At 50.1% G+C, this 22773-nt stretch overlaps 1 protein-coding gene across 2 annotated transcripts in view; it reads left to right on the forward strand.

The window, feature by feature from the left end:
• WDR91 (WD repeat domain 91) overlaps positions 1-22773 on the forward strand; it is a 25356-nt gene extending 2583 nt beyond the window's left edge. For both annotated transcript variants that reach the window (XM_010831636.1, XM_010831637.1), the window contains exons 4-15: positions 1640-1722; positions 2695-2825; positions 4210-4375; positions 12551-12706; positions 14423-14616; positions 15084-15234; positions 15843-15937; positions 16078-16246; positions 17694-17802; positions 18575-18687; positions 19939-20136; positions 22242-22773. In XM_010831636.1, coding sequence (XP_010829938.1) covers positions 1640-1722; positions 2695-2825; positions 4210-4375; positions 12551-12706; positions 14423-14616; positions 15084-15234; positions 15843-15937; positions 16078-16246; positions 17694-17802; positions 18575-18687; positions 19939-20136; positions 22242-22406 — 1730 coding nt within the window. In that variant the 3' untranslated portion in view covers positions 22407-22773. The remainder of the gene's footprint in view (positions 1-1639; positions 1723-2694; positions 2826-4209; positions 4376-12550; positions 12707-14422; positions 14617-15083; positions 15235-15842; positions 15938-16077; positions 16247-17693; positions 17803-18574; positions 18688-19938; positions 20137-22241) is intronic.

Raw genomic sequence — 22773 nt, forward strand, 5'->3', positions numbered from 1 at the left:
AGCCTGAGGCCAACCGACCACGAGATCAGCGGCTGCTGCCCTTAATGCAGTCATTTCTTCTACCAAACGCCCAAAGATCATCATGTCACGTGATGGGGCTGGGCAGACTGTGGTTATTTTGATCTGGGAGGGTGGGAGTTGTAATTCTTAGTTCTGCTGCTGAATAGTTGACATGGGTGGGTGGGGAGACTGTCCTCGCAGTAGGAGGATAGGAGCCCTCAAGTAGGGCGGGGCCTCTCCCAGCAAGCACAGCGAAACCGACCGGCCTCCAGAGCACCCTCTCTGCGCATGCTCCATGCCCCCGCCCCAGGATTTCACTGGGCTTTGTTGAGGTTAGGTAGGGGGTGAAAACACTTCTAGGGCTGGAACATCCTTTCTGTGTTAGTGTCTGGGTCACTGTCTTCCCAGGGACCTCAGGGTCCCTCAACTTGTCAGAGGACAGGGCAGCTTTAAGAATATGTGGAGAGATTTAGGAGAGAGAAAGGACATAAATAATTTCCAAGCCTACCTTATGTACCCTTTTGTTGTGGAAAGCTGGGGACATCCTCGCTCACTTGTGCTCTCTGGCAGGAACTCCCCAGGAGGAGAAGGGGGTCTGGTTCGAATGGGGCTGCCTGGTGAGTCACTGATAAGCTGGGCGTTGTGGAGGCCCACCCATCATTGCCTTTTGGTCTCTGGGAAGACCATCTTCTGGTGGAGGTAGGGAGTATCTCCTTTTGTGCTGGGGTGAGTGTGAATTACCCACGTTGGCCCTTTTTCTCCCCCTGCTGCCACTCTTCATCCTGAGGGCTTTCAGACAAAACTTGCAGGGGGCCCAGCCCAGAGGTGGTCAGGGCTTGACCCCGTGGGCCCTCCAGGGAAGCTCGCTGCCTGACTGAGGCCCTGCCAGCATAGTGCTCTTCTGGACTGAAGCTGTATGAGGTGGTTGGGAAAGACTGACACTGTGACCTCATATGTGGATCCTCCTAGGTGGCTCCTAGTCTGCAGAAAGCTTGCTTCTCAGCCTGAACCTTTGCCAGGGAGAGGCTCACCCTGAGGAGGGGAAAGGCGAGCAGCCAGTCCTTCCATGCAGCTGGTAGAGCAGCTGGCCATGTGCCCACAGATCCACTGGGCTGGCTTTTCGCTGAATGTTGCTAAAGCTTAGACTGAGTGTGAAGCCCTCAAGATAAACTCTTTACTGCTGGCATTTGGGAGAAAGCATCAGGTCTGGATGTATGTCCTCTGTGGGCTAGCCAGGCAGGTTGTCAGGTGTCCGTAAGTCTGTCTGAACGAAGTCAGGCCAGACCCAGGGTCAAGGGAGAGACTGGTCATAAAGCTGTGAGAAGCCCACAGCACATTCAAGGGTGTTGCTGCAGTGTCTAGAGTGTTTGGAATGGCTTTTAATCGTTTTGCAGGCAGGCTTTTTCTTTTAAAACATGTTTATTGAATTGTGTTATCTTATTGCAGAGTTTGTGATAGAATATATATTTTAATTGGCATTTTTTCCCCAGCTTTGTTGGAATATAATTGACAATGAGACATTGTGTATATATATGTATATAAGGTGTAAAACTTGAGGATTTGGTGTATGTATGCATTGTGTCATGACCACCGCAGTCAAGTTGATTAAAAGGCAGGCTTATTCTTTAACTCGGTACACCGGTTCCTGTAATCCTGAACTTTGATGCGGAGTGCCAGAGGACCAACCAGGTTCAAGAAGAGAATGAAGTTCTGCGCCAGAAGGTTTGTTCTGAATGTCACTTGCTCCTTGGGAAGCACTTCTGCTTTTCATGTGTGAAATTAGGCAGTGGCGGTAGAGGGTGAGTCAGTAGAGGACAGCACTGGTCTCAGGGGGCAGTGAGTCACCAGAAAGGCAGGGTTGGGAGCTGTGACAAACCTCTGAAAACCAGAGGCAGGGTTGCTGTTTTAAGTCATAGCATGAGCAACGTAGTAACAGTCGTGAACTTTTAAGAGGAAAACGACTCTATGCATGGATGTCTCTTTGCAGCTAACCTGCTTGTGTATCTCTGCTTCCCATTCCCAGGCCTGTTCCACTCATCCCCACATCTGTCTTGTTTATAGCCCAGATATGATTTAATTTTTCTCAGGTTTTTCTACTTTGGTAAAAGAACAGCTCCTGGGGAAGCTTTTCCATTTGCCTGAGCATTTCTCTACCCTTGAAATTGATGCACCATCAGAAAAGGGAGGATTTTTTAGAAAAAGGAAGCTTATAAGCTGTTTCGGTTTTGGGGGTTTAACGTTCTTAGGTTTGGGCCTGTGTGTATAATTATCTTCAGGGAAAAAGTAAAAAATGCTGACCTTCATTAAAAAAAAAATTTTTTTTCCACCTGAGTTCCAAAGTCTGGTTTTGTAGATGCCCAAGAGGAAAGCAGGAGTGGGTGGAGCTAGTTTTCTCAGTGAATTCGGGAAGAAGCAAGTCAAATGGTAAAAGGGAAGCAAGTCAAATGATAAAAAGCAAAAAGAAGTAGGTTCCATATTATCTAATGGTCTTTAGTTTTCTCACCTCCTTGTCATCAAGTCACACCAGCCTCACCTATCTTTCCTGCCTGCGGAGAGTGAGACGGGCTCCCCAAGGCTGAGGGCGAGTGGCCTTTGAGTCAATGTGGTTGGGTTTTGGACGTGATGTGTCTGATCTTCCCCAGGGAGGGAAGGCTAGCTGACATCCCCATCTCACTCACCCCCACCTCTATGTAGCTGTTTGCACTGCAAGCCGAAATCCACCGACTGAAGAAAGAGGAGCAACAGCCAGAGGAGGAAGAGGCCTTGGTCCAGCACAAATTGCCTCCTTATGTCTCCAACATGGACCGCCTGGGGGACTCAGAACTGTGAGTGTGTGCCGTGCCCCTCCTCGCTCTGTCCCCAGCGTTCTCCCTTCCTCCTGGTGATGCCTCTAAATTGCCAGGAACCTCCTGGGCTCCCACTGTTCTAGTCTGAGTTTTCTGTGTCTCTGGGCCTGACCAGAGGCAGGGGAACTACAGGCTCTGCCAGGAGCTTGCACATCCAGGTGTGTGCAGCCTGGGTTAATACACGCAGCCATTGTCGTGAAGCCCTGGGAAGTTTCTGTGCTCTGAAAGGAGCGCCTCGTGGATGTCAAGATTGCCCACGCATTTCTCCATAGAAGCATGCTTTTGTCTCAGGGTTCAGAGTGGTAGGCAGGTTGGGAGAGAGGTATTTGAGCAGCCTTAAAAAACAGCCATTGAAAGCCAAAGACCCAGATGATGATGATAATAGCAGTGAAAGAGACCGCAGGCACCACCGGTCCCAGGATCAGTGATTGGTGAGTCAGGATGCAAACCCAAGTAGTCAGATTCCAGATCTTCCTGTGGCCCAGTCCTGCAGCAGATGAAACTGCTCTGGTTTCTTAGCTAGTGCCTGCTGATGGAAGTAAAGTGCAAGCCAAAAATCGAACTTAAAAACTTTCAGTAGCTAGGGACGGGGGAGCCTGCTGGGCTGCCGTCTATGAGGTCGCACAGAGTAGGACACGACTGAAGCAACTTAGCAGCAGCAGCAGCTATCTTAAAAAAGGTAAATTTTAATGATATTTATTATTTAGCCCAGGCTTCCCTGGTGGCTCAGATGGTAAAGAATCTGTCTACAAGGTAGGAGAATCCAGGTTTGATCCCTGGGTCAGGAAGTTCCCCTGGAGAAGGGAAAGGCAACCCACTCCAGTATTCTTGCTTGGAGAATTCCGTGGACAGAGGAGCCTGGCAGGCTACAGTCTGTGAGGTCTGACACTCGTGTCAGCAGAGTCCGACACTACTAAGCGACTTAACACTTTCCGTTTTATATAGCCCAACTCTTTCAAAGTATCATTTCAACATATAATGAATATAAAGTATTCATGAGCTATTTAACAGCTCTTTTTCATGCTAAATCCGGAATTCCAGTGTGGATTTTATGCCTGCAGCACTTCTCCATTTGGACTGACCACATCTCAGGTGGTCAGCACCATATGTGGCCAGTGGGCAGTAGACAGCTCTGCTCTGAGCTTTACCACGGCCCCAGAGCCACAGCCTTCCCCGTTGTGCCAGGTAGGCTGCGAGCTCCCTTTGTGAAAGAACACCAAGCATCGGGCCGCCTTAAAGCCCAGATGTGCAGACCTGGCCGTGGCTCTGGTTACTAGCAGCATCCATAGCCCACACGGTGCGTGCCCGGGGTCTCCCAGGTCCCATCCAGTGCCATGACCTTGTGCTGTGTCTGCTTGTCCAGAGCCATGGTGTGCAGCCAGAGGAACGCCTCCCTATCCCAGTCGCCACGCGTGGGCTTCCTGTCCTCGCTGCTGCCTCAGAGTAAGAAGAGCCCCTCAAGGTTGTCGCCTGCCCAGGGCCCCCCTCAGACTCAGAGCTCGGCTAAGAAGGAGTCCTTCGGCAGCCAGGTAGGTGCAGGGCCTGCCTTTCTAACTCTCGCCAGGAGGCCTCCGACACCCCACACATCACCCACGTGAAGACTTGCCTACCCTCCCTTTGAACCTGCAGGTGGGAGGGTGGATGGTGACAGGAGGAAGTGTGCTCTGAAGGGTCCCTTCCCCTTTCTCATCATTTCCTCTAACTCACGTGTGCTTATGGCTAAAATTTGGTTATTCAAGCATGAATTCAAGCAATTCTGGACTTTAAAATTTTTTGGTGATAGGAAGTAGTGTGTAGATAAAGAGTAAAGTTCTAGATCAGTGTGGTATTTCTTTTACTACAAGTTCTTATTTTCTGATACTACAAAGGATTTTTTTTTTCTTTCATAAAAGCTTGCAAGAGAATTTCTTTTATGCCAGCATATGTCCAAAACTGACTAGTTTTCCGAGTGGAGATGGTCAGAATTCATTGCTTTCAGAAATGCTGGCCAGAGTGAAGCTTTCACAGATCCAGAGTTATGCTTTATTGCTTGGGTAGGGACTGTTTCCCTCTCGAGATTTTTATTGCAGATACAGTAGGTTGTCATCATCTCTGCCTCCCTCTCCTGCTGCCCTTGGGCTGAGAACAGTTGCAGGTGACACAGCAGCATGGGGCTGCCTGGGGAGACGGGGCTGTCCACGCTGCCACTGGGACGCCAGGGCCTTTAGCACAGCATGTGGATTTCATACTGTTCCTCAGTGCAGATGCTGAGCAGGACATGGGGGAAGAAAAAGCATGGGCTTCGGACTCAGGCAACCTTGTTTAGCATCCTTGCTCACATCTCCCCGCCCACTTGGCATGGGAATGATAAGAGCATTTACTCCCTATGGGGAGAGGTATTTGAGTTGAAATGAGAGCCCTCGGTATATGCAGTGCCTGGCAGATTATGAGCTCACAATACGTTGTAGTTGTTGTAGTTGGGAAGGTTTTAGCCTGTAATAGATGATGTATGGAGTGCTACATCCCTTGAAATGTACATGAAATGATGAAATTCAGTTTCATTAACTTGAAAGAAAGCATGGAGATGGGGTCTTTGTGCTTTGGCCTGTGGCCATATCTTTACATGTTCAGGCACTAAACTGAGGGTGAAATGGGATTGGAAATGTTTGTGAGGTTCCTATTCAGGAGACAAAGGTAAGAAGGTGTAATTTGCAGCAAATGTTCCTTACTTTACCTTTAAAATTTATTCAAACAGAGCTTCTGGCATGTTAACAGAGCAAAGGTAGCACTCTTTCCATGTCCTGGATATAGACGATAAATGTTCTCAATCTAAAAAATCCAGTGGTTGGCTCACTTGTTTTTTTTAATGATATATTTGACTCAGCAGTGATGTTTCAGCTCCAAAAATAACTAGTATATCTGAGATTCAAGAAAATCATAGAATTTAGAGTTGGAGGAAGTTTAAAGGTCATCTGGACCACCTCCTATTGGCTGGAGGGTGGGCCAGATGACCTTTATTTGATTGATTTCCCCCTGTGCTGGGGAGCTCACTGCTTGTGTTTGGTGGGGGGCGGGGGGGGGGTTGGCCTGTTTGAAAGTTGTTAGTTGAAGCCTCTGTGATTTTCACTCACAGGTCGTAGTTTTGCCTTCAAGCTGCATAGAATAAGGCTTCTTTCTGTCTTTTCCATGCTAAACACTATGGTCATTCCTTCCTTTCTGCCCTATTTACCCATGTGGCGTGATTTCTAGACTCCTCACCATCCTGGTTCCCTTCTTTTGGAGGGACATTCTAATTTTTTAACTCCCGTATATGGTTGATGGCCAAATTCGAGTTTACAACTCAGGATGCTCTCTTACCAATACCAAATGCTGTTAGTTATATGATCACTTCCTCTGATTTTAATGATATATTGCTTTTAACTCAATAGAAAATGACTTTTTTTTTTTTTAAATAAGCCTGGGTCAGGAAGATCCCCTGGAGAAGGAAATGACAACCCGGTCCAGTACTTTTGCCTGGAAAACCCCTTGGACAGGGGAGCCTGGCGGACTACAGTCCATCGGGTGGCAAAAGATATGATGTAGTGACGAAACAACAGTTGTAAGCCTCAGTCATATCAGCATTTTTCCCCCTGTGATCGGCCCCTGTAACTGTTGTTGTTAGCACTGAAAAGTTTACTACATCATAGACGTAAAGTCTACAGTGATACATTCTCTGTGCTTTCACTCTGAATCTGGGGGCAAAATTTTGCAAGTAGCTGTAAACCCACAGTTCCCAAGCTCTTCTGGGCTCTCTGTTATAGAAACCCCCTCAGGCACCTCCTCAGCAGGCTCCCCAACTGCAGTGTCACCCCATCCTCCCCTCCAGTTACAGTTTCACTCCTTCCACACCCGCTCAGTCGCCTTGCGACTGCGAGGGGGAGTTATGGTTATTACAGAGATAACCTCTAATTGACGGTAATGTAAAGAAAGCAAAGCGTCCACAGACTTGTATATTTGTAACTCTTATTAGTATCAAATTATCCTATAGCTCCCATGACATCAGCAGGAAGAATGCTGCCCCTGGGGCCGTTTCCATGGATCTCAGCAGGATGGGGAAAAGGGAGTCCCCCTCCCCATCTTTGATTCTGTAATTTCTCTGTTACTTGGGCCTGTCTTCTGGGTAGCTTTTTTTGCCTCAGGTGAGGCCAAACTACTGGAACTTGTTTTCTGTTCCACTTGGACGATTGCCTGGTAAGTCTATTCAGGCTGCCGAAAACGAATTTAGATCCTTCTCTGGAGTGAGAGGAGAGAAGGTCAGATGATAAAGCAGGATAAAGGTACCTCTCTTGAACTGTAGGAGACAGGTAGATTATGATAGATTGGGACAATATAATTTGGACTGTTGGAATGTTACATGAATCCAGTAGTGAAGATTTTTATAAAGTTTGCTCTTAAAACAAAATAAAACTTGGAATTACTGGGTGTGTCCCAGTGAACATTTACTTAAGTCATATGCCTTTGTAGCTGGACACAGGTTTACTTTACCTACTTATTTAGGTGTTTGGTGGATAGCTGCACTCATCAGCTTTTAGTGTGCTATTGTTTTTTGTTGATGTTTCCCCTTCTCTTGTATGGGGATTCCCTTGTGGCTCAGCTGATTATCTTAGATACAGTTTAAAGAGAAGCTCTAAGTAGGATCTGCTAGGTCACGTTTAGGTCTATAGCTCTCTTGGTATAAATTACCCTATCGTTATAAAGATAGTTTTTCTTATTTATATGTTAACACCTGTTTGAATTTTCATTTTGGAGTCCTTTCCAGCCTGTAATACACTGGACAGCTTCCTTACCGTCTTGACTCAAGAAGGAAGTACTGCTTTTGTTCTTCCTAATGTTGTAACATACTTGCTGGGGAAGTCTTACAAGTGCCTTTTGTGTCCGCTGGAGGAATTTGAAGTCTATCTTAAGCCCCTCTATTCCATCCATTTGGGCCAATTGAATTGGGTACTCTTAACACCACCTGTTTGGAGAGAAGGAAATGGCAACCCACTCCAGTGTTCTTGCCTGGAGAATCCCAGGGACGGGGGAGCCTGGTGGGCTTCCGCCTGTGGGGTCGCACAGAGTTGGACACAACTGAAGTGACTTAGCAGCAGCAGCAGCAGCAGCAGCAACACCACCTGTTAGAGGAAAAGACACCGTGTATCAGGTGTAGCAGGTGAGTAAGGACAGACAAGCATTCCACCAAGTGCCTGTGCCTGTTCTGCAGCCTTCCCCACCTTTGGCCCCAAAGTGGGATACCCCTGTAGTCTGTGTACTTTCCCGGGGCATGCACACAGTAGTAAATGGATGCTTTTCCCTTTTCTTCTCAAGTATCCAGTATAAAGATTTCTTGGTCAGGCTGATAAGTCTGAATCATAGTTGTGCCAGGCTAGTTTGCTTGCCAGGATCCCACTATTTTGAAAAACAGCTGTCAACCCAGGAAGCTGATCTTCCTCCTCTCAGCACTGTTTTTGTAGCTAGCTATGGGGTTCCCATTGCCACCTTTGTGGTCCAGAAAACATGGCCTTTACTGCCAGCTCTTTTATCTTTTCTATCAGAATGGTAGAGCCTTTGGAGATGTGTTTTGGAATTCATTTCTAGTTTTATTGAGTCCTGTTTTTTTTCTTAGTAAATCAAGCTAAAGGTTTGTCTATTTTCTTTGACTTTCAAAAAACCAGCTCCTGGTTTCAATGATCATTTCTATTGACTCTTTTTTCTTTTTTAAAGATTTATTTATTTATTTTTATTTTTGGTTTTGCTGGGCTTCATTGCTGCATATGGGCTTTCTCTGGTTGCAGAGAGCGGAGGCTTCTCTTTCGGGGCACAGGCTCTCGGCTTGTGGGCTTCAGTCACTGGGGCTCATGGGCTCTACAGTGCAGGCTCAGCAGTTGTGACGCACAGGATTAGTTGCTCCATGGCCCGTGGGATTTTCCTGGACCCGGGATCGAATCCATGTCCCCTGTATTGGCAGGCAGATTCTTAACCACTAGACCACCAGGGAAGTCCTCTATTGACTTGTTAATCTATTTCTTTGTTTTCCTTTCTGATCATTGTTATTTCCTTCCTTCTGTTAACTTTGGGCTTTGTGTATTCTTCTTTTTCTAGTTTCTTGAGGTGTACAGTTAAGTTGTTTACTTGAAATCTTTCTTTCTTCCTAATGCAGGTGTTTATTATTAGAAACTTCCCTTTTAGAATCAGTTTTGCATAGGTTTTGGTATATTGTGTTTCCATTTTTACTTGTCTCAAGACATTTTTTGATTTATCTTTTGGTTTCTTCTGGGACTCATTGGTTGTTCAGGAGCGTGTTGTTCAGTCTCCATATATTTATGAACTTTTTAGTTTTATTCTTATAATTGACTTCTAGTTTCATCCATTGTGATGCTTGCTATGACATTAATCTCCTTACATTTATTAAGGCTTACATTTATTAACATATGATCTATTCTGGAGAATGTTACATGTGTGCTTGAGGGTGGCATGTTCTGTAAATGTTTATTAAGTTTACCGGGTCTAATGTGCAGTTTAAGGCCAGTGTGCCCCTAGTGATTTTCTGTCTGGGTGATCTCTTCATTGGTGAAAGTAGGCTATTTAAGCCTCTACTACTGTTGTATTGCTGCCTATTTCTCCCTTCAGGTCAGTTAATATTTGCTTTATATATGAGGTGCTCTGAGGTCAGGTGCATAAATATTTGCAAATATGGTGTCCTCTTGTTGAAATGACCCTTTTATCATTATAAAATGGCCTTCTTTGTCTCTTATTTCAGTCTTTGGCCTAAAGTCTCTTGTCTGGTATAGTATAGCCTATAGGGGTTTTCCAGGTGGCACAGTGGTAAAGAAATCTGCCTGCCAATGCAGGAGAGGCAGGAGACACAGGTTTGATCCCTGGCTTGGGGAGATCTCCAGAAGGAGGAAATGGCAACCCACTGCCAAATTCTTGCCTGGAAAATTCCATGGACGGAGGGGCCTGGCAGGCTACAGTCCATATGGTCGTAAAGAGTTGGACATGACTGAGCAACTGAGCCCGTTATAGCCTCCCCTGTGAAGTTCCTTAGTCTGAGCAGTTTGCCTTCTGGATCAGTCAGAAGGAATAAACGGATGTGTGTAATGAAGGTTGGCAGCCTTGGATCACCTGCTAGGGATTGAACCACCCCCCACTCCACCACCCACCCTGGACCATGTGAGGGAACATGGTTCACTCAGGACCACGTGTTACTTTTGGGAAGGTAAGAGAAGTCATCTTCCACTTTCTAAGACGAAGGGACCTGTCCAGAGCTCCTTGGACCATGGGATGCTTCTCCAGAATGGCCAGAAGCACTGAGAGAGGGGCCTCTCTTGGTTGTTAATTAGATTCCAGGATTATGACATTCCTTCTTCTCTTTTCTATTCAGGGTCACTTTCTTTCATGTGCTTCCATCATGGTTTTGCTTTCTTCAGGTTTTTCAGAGCATGGGGCCACTGTCAGATCTGGGTGTGAATTACAGTTCTGTTGAGTTTTCCCTGTGTAGAACGAGAAATTAAACCTCTCTACACAACTGCTCCCCATCTTAAAATAATGCCTTATCTTTAAGGGAATGTTTGTAAGATTCTTAGCGTGGTACCTTACATATGGTAAATGCTCAGTGAGTAATATATATTGACATTATTGTTGTTGATTTTCTTCTTAGTTTATTTTTTTAAAAATCTTGACTAAGAAATTTACTGTTCCCCAAATAAGTCAGAATTCAGAGATCAACCACTCTAGAGAAACTATCTGTGACAATCACAAGTACTTGGAGGTGTAATAAACACCTTCAGGTACCACTGGAGGTCGCTTCAGTCAGAAAAACAAAACTAACCAACCCTGTGTATGTCAGCCACAGTTAGGCTCCTAATAGCCTTTAAAATTTCCTTTCTTAACTGTTCATATGACCTCAGGGTCCCAGGGAATCTATGTCAATCATTTAAAGTTGTTTGGTGTTAACATAAAATATAACAAGTAGAAGAACTAAAAGGCCACCTGTAGACTTTGGTTGAATTTATTCTCTTTGCTTAGGACTTGTGTACAAATGATTTGTGAGTATGTTGGTCTCAAACTGAGTGGCTATTGGTATCTATATCCCTTTGCTAAGAGTGTAAAAAAAAAAAAAAAGAGAGAGGGGGTAGGAGTGTGAGCATCATAATTTGTGGGAATTAGATTAGAAAAAGAGAACCCAGGCAGATCATCTGGAAAGGTGATTAGGTGGCAGCTCCTTTTTAAAAAGCTCTAGATTAGAAATCTTCAGTCTCTATGGGAGTGGGGTGGGGATTATATACTCAGTTGTGTCCAACTCTTTGTGGTCTCATGACTGCAGCTCGCCAGACTCCTCTGTCCATGGGGTTCTCCAGGCAAGAATACTGGAGTGGGTTGCCATTCCCTCCTCCAGGGCATCTTCCTGACCCAGGGATGGAACCCATGTCTCTTGTGTCTCTTGTATTGGCAGGCAGCTTCTTTACCACTAGTGCCACTTGGGAAGCCCCAGTTAGTTGCTCAGTTGTGTCTGACTCTTTGCCATCCCATGGACTGGAATTCTCCAGGCAAGAATACTGGAGTGGGTAGCCATTCCCTTCTCCAGGGGATCTTCCTGACCTAAGGATCCAACCCGAGTCTCCTGCATTGCAGGCAGATTCTTTACTGTCTGAGTCACCAGGAAAGCCTGGGGTGGGAATTAACTGAGTTCATTTGCTGTAACGTTGGTTGACTTTATCTCATTGCTATCAAAAGGAGCCAGAAGATGCCAGTTTCTCTCTTGTCCAGTTTATTCTGCCCCAAAGTCCTTGAGTTTCCAACTATTTCTGTTAAAAGACTTTATGGTTGCCCAGTAATCATTTCCAAATACCTCAATATTTGTTAACATTGACTGGCTTAGTCATGCCCTTGGCCCAAAACAAGAGAGGGTATTGTGTGTCTTTTTCCCCTGTAGAGGGGTGATTATATTTTGCGTAATTTTTTTTCCTATTGCTGAAACACATTGTTGCTTTTAAATATAACACCAGCATAGGGCCTGATCTGCCTCATAACTGTTGCTTCGCTAAGTGCTAACTAAACTAAATAAAGTTAACTGTTGCAGATTAGATCAGGAGGATATGTGTGTATCTACCTCCAGGCAGTAGATGTGGCAGGCAGAAAAGTGCTGAGGAGTTGTCCTCTCAGGATGGGGGAGTGGAGAACAGGAAGGAGGAGGTGCAGACTGCTGGTGTTTTGCCCTTGACCTTGCTCATGGGCTGAGATAATAACATGTTTTTTTTCTTAATATTTATTTATTTAGATTTGACTGTGCTGGGTCTTTGTTGCTGCGTGGGCTTTTCTCTAGTTGCAGAGAGCAGGGGCTACTGTGTAGCTGCAGGGTGCTGACTTCTCATTGTGGTGGCTTCTCTGGTTGCGGAGCACGGGCTCTAAAGCACGCAGGCTTCAGTCCTTGCAGCTCCCGGGCTCTAGAGCACAGGCTCAATAGCTGTGGCACACGGGCTTAGTTGCTCCCCAGCATGTGGGATCTTCCCGGACCAGGGATCGAACCTGTGTCTCCTGCGTTGGCAGGTGAATTCTTTACCGTTGTAACAGCAGGGAAGCCCGAGATAGTAACACTCAGCATGGACAGGGAGGAGCCTTACATAGGACTACTTGGCTCCTGCTCCCCTCCTTGCCCAGGCCCACGTGAGAAAACACATTTCACAGACTGGTGTCTCATCCTCCAGACCGCCAAGGGCAGGGAGCCGGCCGGCGCGCCCAAGGACGGGAAGAGCCTCTTCGGTGGGCTGGCCCCTGGGGAGTCCAGCTGGTCACAGCACCGGCAGCGGCGCCTGCAGGACCACGGCAAGGAACGGAAGGAGCTCCTCTCCATGACTTTGCAGGTGCAGCTTGGCCTCAGTGTCTCAGGAACGCCCATGGGGACACCCCACAGACCCTCCTCCGTGGTGGAGAGCCATGGGATATGGCAGCGGGGAGGGGTGGTGCAGGGCCTGCTCTTACCTCTCTTGATTTCTTTTGCTATGCGTTGTGTGGTTTTGCCTAACTGGCTTTAACCACTTGCACTTTGGTGGTTTTATTCCAGAATAATCTGGTTTTCCAGTGATCCCTTTTCCCGATGTAGTGTTGACCTAAACAGGGGCCATAAAATGCTGGCCTCTGAAGATGTCCAGAAGACAAGCTCTGTGAACAGTGGGTTTGGGACCCCCTGTGTGCTCTGTCCTTCCCCATGTTTAACCGTGCCTGTTAGTGTGCTCATGTTACGGGTGCTCGGAGTCCGGGGAGAGGGTCCCCTGGGTGTAACCCAGCATCGCCCAGACTCGCTCAGTCACGGGCCTTTTCTCTGCTCTCCCTGCTGGAGTCGCTGCCCTGAGGGCCATGTGCCCACAGGGCTGCTGTGCGGCGGCCCCGGCCCTTGCCAGGCTGGGTTCAGAGACTCTTCTTACCGGTGAATGTGGGTTGGGCTTTCCCTCCCTGGTAGTATAAGCTGCTGCTGCTTCAGTGAAATACTCGGGATTGAAGGCAAAGCCCCAAGGGATTTACTGCCTTGTCACCTTGTTGATCGTTTCTCTCCTAATCCAGGCTACTTGCCTGTTTTAAAGGCATTTTGGGGGTTAGCAGCCCTGAACTTGTTCCGGTCCGATGGCATAGAGCCTTCTGGCTTGCATCTCTGGTCCTTCTGGGCTGTAGGATTAAAGGTGCACCAGAGCTCAGCCACTCCCGAAGGCCCCTCTGAGCTCTGAGGTCTCTGTTCCTCTGTTCTTTTATTCTATTTTTTCTGTAAAACTGCTCTTTCTGGGTCCCTGAGGAGTGCTTCCAGGAATCTCTAGAACCAGGGGGGTGGTAGAGAGCACCCTGGCTGATGCTCCGTGGCATCACGGTTATGTCTAGATGAGCAGGTGGTAATCGTGGTGGCCAGCGGCCAGTGCCCTCAGGAGGCAGGGACGGACAGCAGCAGCCCCCTGGGTGGCAGAGTGTGTGGGTGCCATTTGGTGCCCTGCCTTGCTCTGGCTTAGTTGCTGTCCTCGGGCCTAGCCCATCACCCCAGTCTCTTGGCACCCCTTCCCAGGAGGAGGTGCTGGTGGGCGGCCAGGCTTACGTCGGATGGACCTGGCTTCACGTCGGCATCCCACCCCCAGGGCCAGCTCTTGATCCTAGGCAAGGTTACTTCAGCTTTCAGTCTTAGTTTCCACAGCTGTAAAATGGGTTACTAACAGGATCGCAGATGGTTGAGGGAGCACTACATGAGACAGTCGGTCGTGTTCGCAGTGCCTGGCGTGCAGTGGGCACTCCCTCCCTCACTGATTCTTGTTATCATTGGCCTGGTCTGTCAGGGTCGTGCGTGTCTTGGGTCTCGTCAGCTGGGACCGGGAGCCCGTGGCCCACACTTCCCTCCTCGTGGTCTCTGGGAAGGGGCTGCCGGTGAAGCAGGCTCTTGGAGTTCAGAGCTCTTTCTTTTAGACCCCACAACCACCAAGATCCTCCCCCAAGGGCCGTGGCCTGGTGTCCTAGACACCCCCAGCCTGTCCCCAGACATGGGGAGCAGCTGGGCCCAGCGCTGACCCCTCACCTCTGACTTGTGCCCGCTTTGCTTGACGCAGTGTGCGGAGAAGAAGCCCGAAGCTGGTGGCCCAGAGGCAGAGCCCTGCCCGGAGCCCCACGTGGAGGCGCTGGAGACGCTGACGCGGGTGCCCACTGCGGGCCCTGAGGGTGGGGGGGTCCGCCCCGAGCAGCCGTTCATCGTGCTGGGGCAGGAGGAGTACGGGGAGCACCACTCTTCCATCATGCACTGCAGGTGGGTGCTGGCCGCTGGGGCGGGGCCTCGGGGGAAAAGGGGGTGGGCTCCCTGGGGAAGCCTGCGGTCTGGGGCTGTGCGTGTGAAGGCGTGGCAAGCAGGATGATGAGGGATAACAGAGATGCAGGTGGTGGGATGGCCCCAAGGGACCGTGAACTGTCAGAGGAGGGCTGGACAGCTGGCACTGGGGCTGTTGTTGGTCAAGTCAGCTCCTCCACTCCTGATCCTGGAGAGTAACGTCCAGAGGGTAGGTGATGCCCAGTGGGCCCAGCGCATAATGGATGCTTTATGAGTAGTTCTCAGACAGATGAATGAATGACTATTTCTAGAAGTAGTCCACACCCGTCCTTGGAGCTTGGGCATCTCTCAGCAGGAGAGTCAGAAAAGGCAGTCCTCTGGGCCTGGGCTGAGGAGGGTGGCATACTCAGGCGGGGATGCTAATGGCATGCCTCTTTGTCTCATCTCAGGGTGGACTGCTCGGGGAGAAGGGTCGCCAGCTTGGATGTGGATGGGGTCATCAAAGTGTGGTCCTTCAACCCCATCATGCAGACCAAGGCGTCCTCTATCTCCAAGTCACCGCTGCTCTCTTTAGAATGGGCCACCAAGCGGGACAGGCTGGTGAGTGGTCTTGCCCGTGGCTGGACCTGTGGTCTTAAGTGAGGACCTACCAGGATTCTCCCCTGCTGCCCCAGCACCACGGGCTTGGTTGGGACTCCAAGCCGAGCCCCTCCGCTCTCTTCTCACTACGCACTCGAGGACCGCACCTCCAGGACTGTCCTGAAGGCAAAGATGGCCTCCTCTGTTTTTCCCAGAGGCCTTTATAGGCCCAGAGCCAAAGCTGTCCCCAGGACATGCAAATGGGGCTGTCACCCAGACCCATGACCAGCTGAGGTCTCTGCCAATGGAGGTGGTGGTGGGCCAGGAACCAGTGGGCAGGACCGGGGCGGCTGGCATTGAAACCGGAAGACAGGGGGGTTGGAGGGCAGAGGGTCTCCTTGCCAGCTCAGCCTATGGTGATACCTACCTCCCATTCCAGATTCCTTCAAGGTCAGCTCTAGTGTCTTTAATTTTTAAAAGAGGTCCATTTTAGCCGGTTTCCCCTGTACTACCTGGAGGAGTGGGGGTGGGTCACCCTGCAGCCTGCCCTCCACCCCATAGGGATGGGCCTCGCCCTCCTGTGAGCCTCCCTGAGGGGGCCTGACCCTGAGCTGTCCCTCTTCTTCCAGCTGTTGCTGGGCAGTGGTGTGGGGACAGTGCGCCTCTACGACACGGAAGCCAAGAAGAACCTCTGTGAAATCAACATCAATGATGATATGCCCAGGTGAGCCAGATGCCGCTACCCCCAGTCACTGTGCTTGGTGGGCTGGTCTTGGCCGAGTCTCTGAGCCCAGCTCCCCCTTCCTTTGTGGGCGGGCAGAGTGCTGAGCTGGGCTCCCCGCCGACACCCGCTGTGTGTTGCAGGATCCTGTCTCTTGCGTGCAGCCCCAGTGGGGCCTCTTTCGTCTGCTCGGCTGCAGCTTCGAGCCTCACTGCCCACGTGGACGTGTTGGCACCAGATATTGGCAGCAGGGGCACCAACCAGGTTCCGGGCAGGCTGCTGCTCTGGGACACGAAGACCATGAAGCAGCAGGTAGGAGTTTCTCATGGTGCCCCGGGGCTGGGCTGGGCGGGGAGCACACAGGTCGCTCTGCCCACTGTTTCTTCGGTCTCTTCCCTCTTTGCTTGGAGCTCCTCACACTTTGATTTGTGAGATTTCAGAGCGTGTTGAAAAGTAGTAGTACTCCAGTTGGGCCGATTGCTGGCAACTGAAGTCATTCGGAAGGTGTGACAAACTTAGAATTCACACACAGCCTTCTAGTGGGCCCTTTTGGCTTAACTGAAAAATGTAAACATTTTTTTTAATATTTAAAACTCTTTTTTTTTGAGTAGTTTTGAAAATGAAAGTCGCTCAGTCGTGTCCAACTCATTGGGACCCCATGGACAGTCCATGGCAGTCTCCAGGCCAGAATACTGGAGTGGGTAGCCTTTCCCTTCTTCAGGGAATCTTCCCAACCCAGGGATCGAACCCAGGTCTCCCGCATTGCAGGCAGATTCTTTACCAGCTGAGCCACAGGGAAGCCCCAAAGCCTATAGCACCCAGTAATCCCAGGCGGTCTCCCATCCAAGTACTAAGCAGTTGTGACCCTGCTTAGCTTCTGAGATCAGATGAGATCGGGCGCGTTCAGGGTGGTGTGGCCATAGAAAGGGTGCTGTGAGTAGTTTTAGGCTCACAGTAAAATGGAGAGGAAATTTCAAAGATTTCCCCATGCACGCTGTCCCCACACGTGCCCAGCCTCCCCTGCTATCAGTTTCCCTCACCGGAGCAGCAGACTCGTTACAATCGATGCACCTACACGGACACATTGTAATCACCCCGGGTGCACAGTTGACATCAAGGTTCAGTCTTAGTGTTGTGTGTTCTTTGGGCTTGGACAGATGGGTAATGACATGTGCCCTCCTGCCCCATTCCATCCAGCAGACATCTGTACATCTGTCCTCTGGCGTCTCCGTTCTACCTTATCCCACCCAGTCTGATCAGGTCCTTTTTAATCTTGTTATTTCCGCCTGCAGTGCAGGAGACCCTGGTTCGATTCCTGGGTCGGGAAGATCCCCTGGAGGAGGGCATGGCAACTCACTCCAGTATCCTTGCCTGGAGAATCCCCATGCACAGAGGAGCCTGGAGGGCTGCAGTCCAACGGGTCGCAAAGAGTCAGACATGACTGAGTGACTAAGCACATTTTCTGCTGAGGGCCTTTCTCAGGATTTTTAATTTTATGTTTACTTGTGTTTTCCAATTTTTTCATTGAATATTGAATACATAGAAGAGAATATTAAAATCACAGGTGTTTGGAATAAAGAGAAAACTGTAAAACGAGTACCTGCCTTGTCAGGGTTTAACAGTGGGACGCTACTGATCCTTTTTATGCTCTGGCGTGTCTTTCCTCAATCTTGGTCTCCTTCCCCCTTTCAGACAGAACCTGCCTTGGAATTGGTTTCCTATTGTCTCACATTTTAAATGTGGTTTATCCTTTTTATAGCTCCAGTTCTCCCTGGATCCGGAGCCCATTGCCATCAACTGCACAGCCTTCAATCACAATGGGAACCTGCTGGTCACGGGGGCAGCTGACGGCGTCATCCGGCTGTTTGGTAAGCGACTGTGCTCACGGCAATCCTGGTCCCCTCGTCCATCAACCCAGGGAAGAGAGTTGGGTTTTTGCCAGCTGGACTAGAGGCTACTGTGAAACCCCGGTTCAGGATTCTCCTAAGAGAACTTAACTTCGGTCAGCGTATGCTTCAGGACCCCCCTAATTACCCTGGTCCTGATCTGAGTCAGTGGACATGGGAGGGGATGGAGCTTAGCAGTCCTTCAGTCCTGAGCTCTTGAGTGATGCTGTCCTGCCCTCTTGGTATGGCCACTTCATTGTCCCTGTGAGAGCAGAAGGAGGGTGGGCTTTGGAGTCATCAGCATGTTCTTTAAAGCTCCTCACGCAGGCCTGCCCCAGGAGACCGGAACCAGCGCCTCTGCAAAGGCACCGCTAGGTGCTATATCTTTAACTGACCTCCAGGGCACCCTGGTGGGAAGTTACAGCGCCTTCCTGGGAAGGACTTCTGTGTCCTCCTAGACTTGCAGGCTCCACCCCAGGATTCCTGAACCTCACCTTTGACCAGTGAGAGAAGCTTTCATTTAAGACGGGTTAACAGAACACTAGGCACGGTGGAGGAGAGAACTAGTGAACTGAAACAGCCCGTGCCAGCTCTTCACCACGGTCAGCTCTGTGACTCCTGTTGGTCCTGGGGGCCCTCTGCCTTCAGCTCGGCTCCTGCCCAGCAGGCACAGGGAGGGTGCGGTGCCTCTGCCTACGGGCAGGTGCCTCCCCAGGGCCCGGGTGGGAACCCTAGCGGCATCTTGTTGCCTCAGACATGCAGCAGCACGAGTGTGCTATGAGCTGGAAGGCCCACTGCGGGGAGGTCTACTCTGTGGAGTTCAGCTACGATGAGAACACTGTGTACAGCATCGGCGAGGACGGGAAGGTAAGCGGGAGCGGGCTTTGGTCAGAAAGCTCCCTTCCTCTGGCTTAGTAGGCATCTAAGATTCTAGAGGGCCCCGCAATAGCACAATGGACTGAGTTCAGTCCTGACTGTACCTTTTACCAGTGCTGTGACCTGGGGCCTCTCTCTACTCAGTTTTGTCTTCTGTAAAACAGAGATGAAAATAGTAACCGGTCTCATAGGATCTTAGTGGGGTCTACATGAGTTCAGTGGGAGTCGACTGTCATGAAAGGGGAGGACCCACATCCTTTCTCCCGGTTGTAGCAGAAAGGACGCATCTCCCTGACCCACCCTGCTCGTGGGTTCCAGTGCGGCCAGGGTGTACTTGAGTGAGCTTGGTCACTGGGTGATCACAGCATGGGTGGGTAGAACTTTCTAGGCCGGGGGGCTGGAGACAGCTGTGCCCATAGTTGAGAAACATAAAAAGGGAGCTGGGGAAGAAGGTAAAAATAAGTCCCCTCTTTTAGAGTCTCCCTGGAAGAATTCATTAGGATCCCTGGGAAGGGAGCTGGGGCAGGCAGAGCTGGGATAAGGACTTACTTTTGTGTGTCCCCTCCTGGGCCTTCTGGATTGTATCCCTGTCCCCCTCTCTTATCCAGTGAAGACAGTCGTTACAAAATGCATCCTTCACTTGAAAACTCTTGAGAAAGGCTTTTTAAATCAGAGCTTGACTTGCTTCATCTGAGTTGAGTTCTCAGTCAGGAGGAGGTCACAGCAGGCAGCCTGGCCCTGAAGGAGGCCGAAGGGTGTTTGCGCTGTAGTCTCTGAGCTCGGCTTGTACTCCACTGCCCGTGTTCCATCGGCTGTGCTGCTGAGAAACTGGAAGTGTATTTGGGATTTAAGAAAAACCTAGCTAGGTTCTAACCCTATGAATAATATTAACAACAACAGTAGTAGTAACAATCACTGGAGCATTGCGCCAGCTCGAGCGATGGGAGTCCAGGCCGGTGCCTACACTCTTCTGCTCCTGGCGTCAGGCCAAAGAGAAAGTTCCGACCTGGACATGATGTGTCCTTCTCTTTCTAGATTTTCTTTCCTTCAAAATAAAAAAAATGCTTACATTGTGTCGGGAGGCATTGGGACTGGATGGTCATCTCCCTACCCTTCCTGGGGCCTGTGGATCCCCCTCCACTTCCTGGGGGCCACCTCACTACTCCCTGCACCCCGCCACCCCGCGGCCCTGCGCCCTGGCCACACCGCTGAGAGCCCTATACTCGTGCTTTTTGGGTGCAGTTCATCCAGTGGAACATCCACAAGAGCGGCCTGAAGGTGTCCGAGTACGGCCTGCCCGCCGACGCCACGGGCCCCTTCGTGCTGTCCGGCTACAGCGGCTACAAGCAGGTCCAGGTGCCCCGGGGCCGACTCTTCGCTTTCGACTCGGAGGGCAATTACATGCTGACGTGTTCTGCCACGGGGGGCATCATCTACAAGGTACCTGGGGGCCTGGTGGGTGGCAGGGATGTTCCTCCCCAGAGGCCTGGGCGTGGTTGAGCTCGAGCCCCGTCCCTGTCTCTGTCCCTGCCCGGTGGCCATGGAGATGCCTCTGGCCTGGGATGGACAGCATCTGGGCCTCCCGGCTGCAGGCTGGCTCGAGGGAAACCGTGGGGATGGGAACGAGGGTGGCCTGCCTGTCCTCCTCTCTGCTCACCTATCCCTGCCCCTTGATGAGACTCTGCCCCTTTTCTGCCTGCTTCCCTGGGAATAAGAACAATTATAGAACATCGAGAACTAGGAAGAAGGGCTGTGTGTTGGTTTGGGTGAGTGCCCAGGGGGTCTGTTCCAGTTACTCTAATCTGGCCTAGATTTATTGTTTGATGAGACGTCCTGTGGGTCAAGGACATTACAAGCCACGGCTGGGATGGAAATTCAGGGGTGTGATGTGTCACATGGCAAGTACGTTGTCCACTCTGTTTTGTCCCTCAGTCGATCTGCTTGTCTTAACCGTCTCATCACAGCCTCTCTGGTTCATGCACCCTGTTTGTGTATATAATCGAGTGAAATTCTAAACCTCTCCATCTGGACTCGTCTTACCAAGTAGACGGGGGGATGAGGCTTTATGTTGTGGCCTGAGCGCGTAGTTCCAGTTCCACGTGAATGCAGTGGTGCTGTATCTGTAGGCAGAAGGAGTCACGGAGTGGGATGCTCTCTCTTGGGGGCTCACCGTCCACAGGCAGCCGTACCCCAGGGGTCAGCCATGGGTGGGTGTGGCCTTGGCACAGGCAGTGTACACCGGAGACACTGTGGCCCCTCTCCTGGTGCTCACACTCAGGTGAGAAGGAGACACAAGCATCAGTGGTGGGGACACTACAGAGCTGAGGGCTCAGAGGGGAGGAAGCCGGGTGGGGACCGAGGCCTTGGGGAAAGGGGCGCTCGGCTGTGGAGTCACGGCCTTTGGAGGAGGAGGAGGAAGGCGGGCCTTGGGGTCCCATGGGGCAGCAGGGAGCAAGAGGTGAGGGGGAAGGGGCTGCAGAAGTGGGAAGTCGGGAGCCTTCTTGACCTTAACAGTGGTGCCAGGGAGCCTGGGTTTACTCAACAGGGCTCCTCTTCTCTATAGATGAGGACGACTCGGGTGGCTCTTGCCCTCCCCTTAGAAATTAATTCCATAGTTTGTGTTTACTTATTTGTTTCAATGGATATTTTAATAAAAATCTTTTTTAAGCTTTATTGAGCTACAGTTGATAAATCACTCAATAAGCTATATGTTTAAGGTGTACAATGTGATGCCATCATATAAAGTTCCATAATTTCTTGTAATTGCTATTGGGAGATACTGTAAAGAGCTTTCTGTTTAAAGCCTAATTTTATTTCATTATTTAAAGACTTGGTTGAGTTCCAGGTGGGCTCTCCTTTTGCTCTCTGTATGATTGTGTGTGTGTGTGTGTATTGTTTTATTTTTGATCCTGTAGGCTTTGTCACTTGTCCTGATCAGTTCAGATCAGTTTGTAGTCAGACTTGCTCTTTAACCAATTAATGAGTTGAAAGCTTTCCCCGCCATATCCTTTAAAAATGTCAGTTCAGTTGTGTCCGACTTTTTGCGATCCCATGGACTGCAGCACACCAGGCTTCCCTGTCCATCAACTCCCAGAGCTTGCTTAAACTCATGTCCATTGAGTCAGTGATGCCATTCAACCATCTCATCCTCTGTCGTCCCCTTCTCCTCCTGCCCTCAATCTTTCCCAGCATCAGAGTCTTTTCAGACACCCATAGCAGGGTAAAGGTAGCAGAGAGAATTCTGCCTCTTAGAGTGTGTTCACTTCAGTTCAGTTCACTCAGTCGTGTCCTACTCTTTGCGACCCTGTGATGTTAGGGACTTATTTCCCCCTTTGGTTGAAGGAGTAAGTATAGTCAGGAAATTGAAGGTATTGCTGGTCCAAGTGGCGAAGCTGAGACTTTCTGGCCAGAGGGACATGTGTGCCTGGGCACATCCTGGGCTTGGGGTGGCAGTCCCTGGGCTCAAGGCAGTTTGCCCCTGGAAGTGGATAAACTGCATGTGTTTATGAGCAGTGCCTGATGATGTTGCCTCCTCTCCCTTGCAGCTGGGCGGGGATGACAAGGTTCTGGAGAGCTGCGTGAGCCTGGGCGGCCACCGCGCCCCTGTGGTCACTGTGGACTGGAGCACAGCCATGGATTGCGGGACTTGCCTCACTGCCTCCATGGATGGCAAGATCAAGCTGACCACCCTCCTAGCCCATAAAGTCTGACGGGACCCGCCCCAAGGGTCACCCACAGAAGCTGTATTATCCTAGGATGCGGGCAGAGAAGACAGGAGAAGAGGAAGCTCCCCTCACGGCCCCCTGCCGGGTGGGCAGTCTTCTGGGAGAGGTTGCCTAAAGCGCTTGGGCACTGTCCAGAGACTCAACTGGAATGGGAGCCACGTGCAGTGGTGGCACATGCTCCCCAGACATGGGCTTGCTGGGTCTGCCAGGAGCGGGTTCCAGATGGCAGGGGAAAGCTCAGGAAGAAGGAGAAGCGTTGTGGTGGCTGCTCTGTTGGCCCAGAAGATATTGGAAGTATTTTGTATATATTTGCTCAGTTTTCTTTTTTAAAAAAAGAATGCTCTTGTGGTCA

Source organism: Bison bison, unplaced genomic scaffold (assembly GCF_000754665.1).
Source record: "Bison bison bison isolate TAMUID 2011002044 unplaced genomic scaffold, Bison_UMD1.0 scf7180017864530, whole genome shotgun sequence".
Lineage (NCBI taxonomy): Eukaryota > Metazoa > Chordata > Mammalia > Artiodactyla > Bovidae > Bison > Bison bison.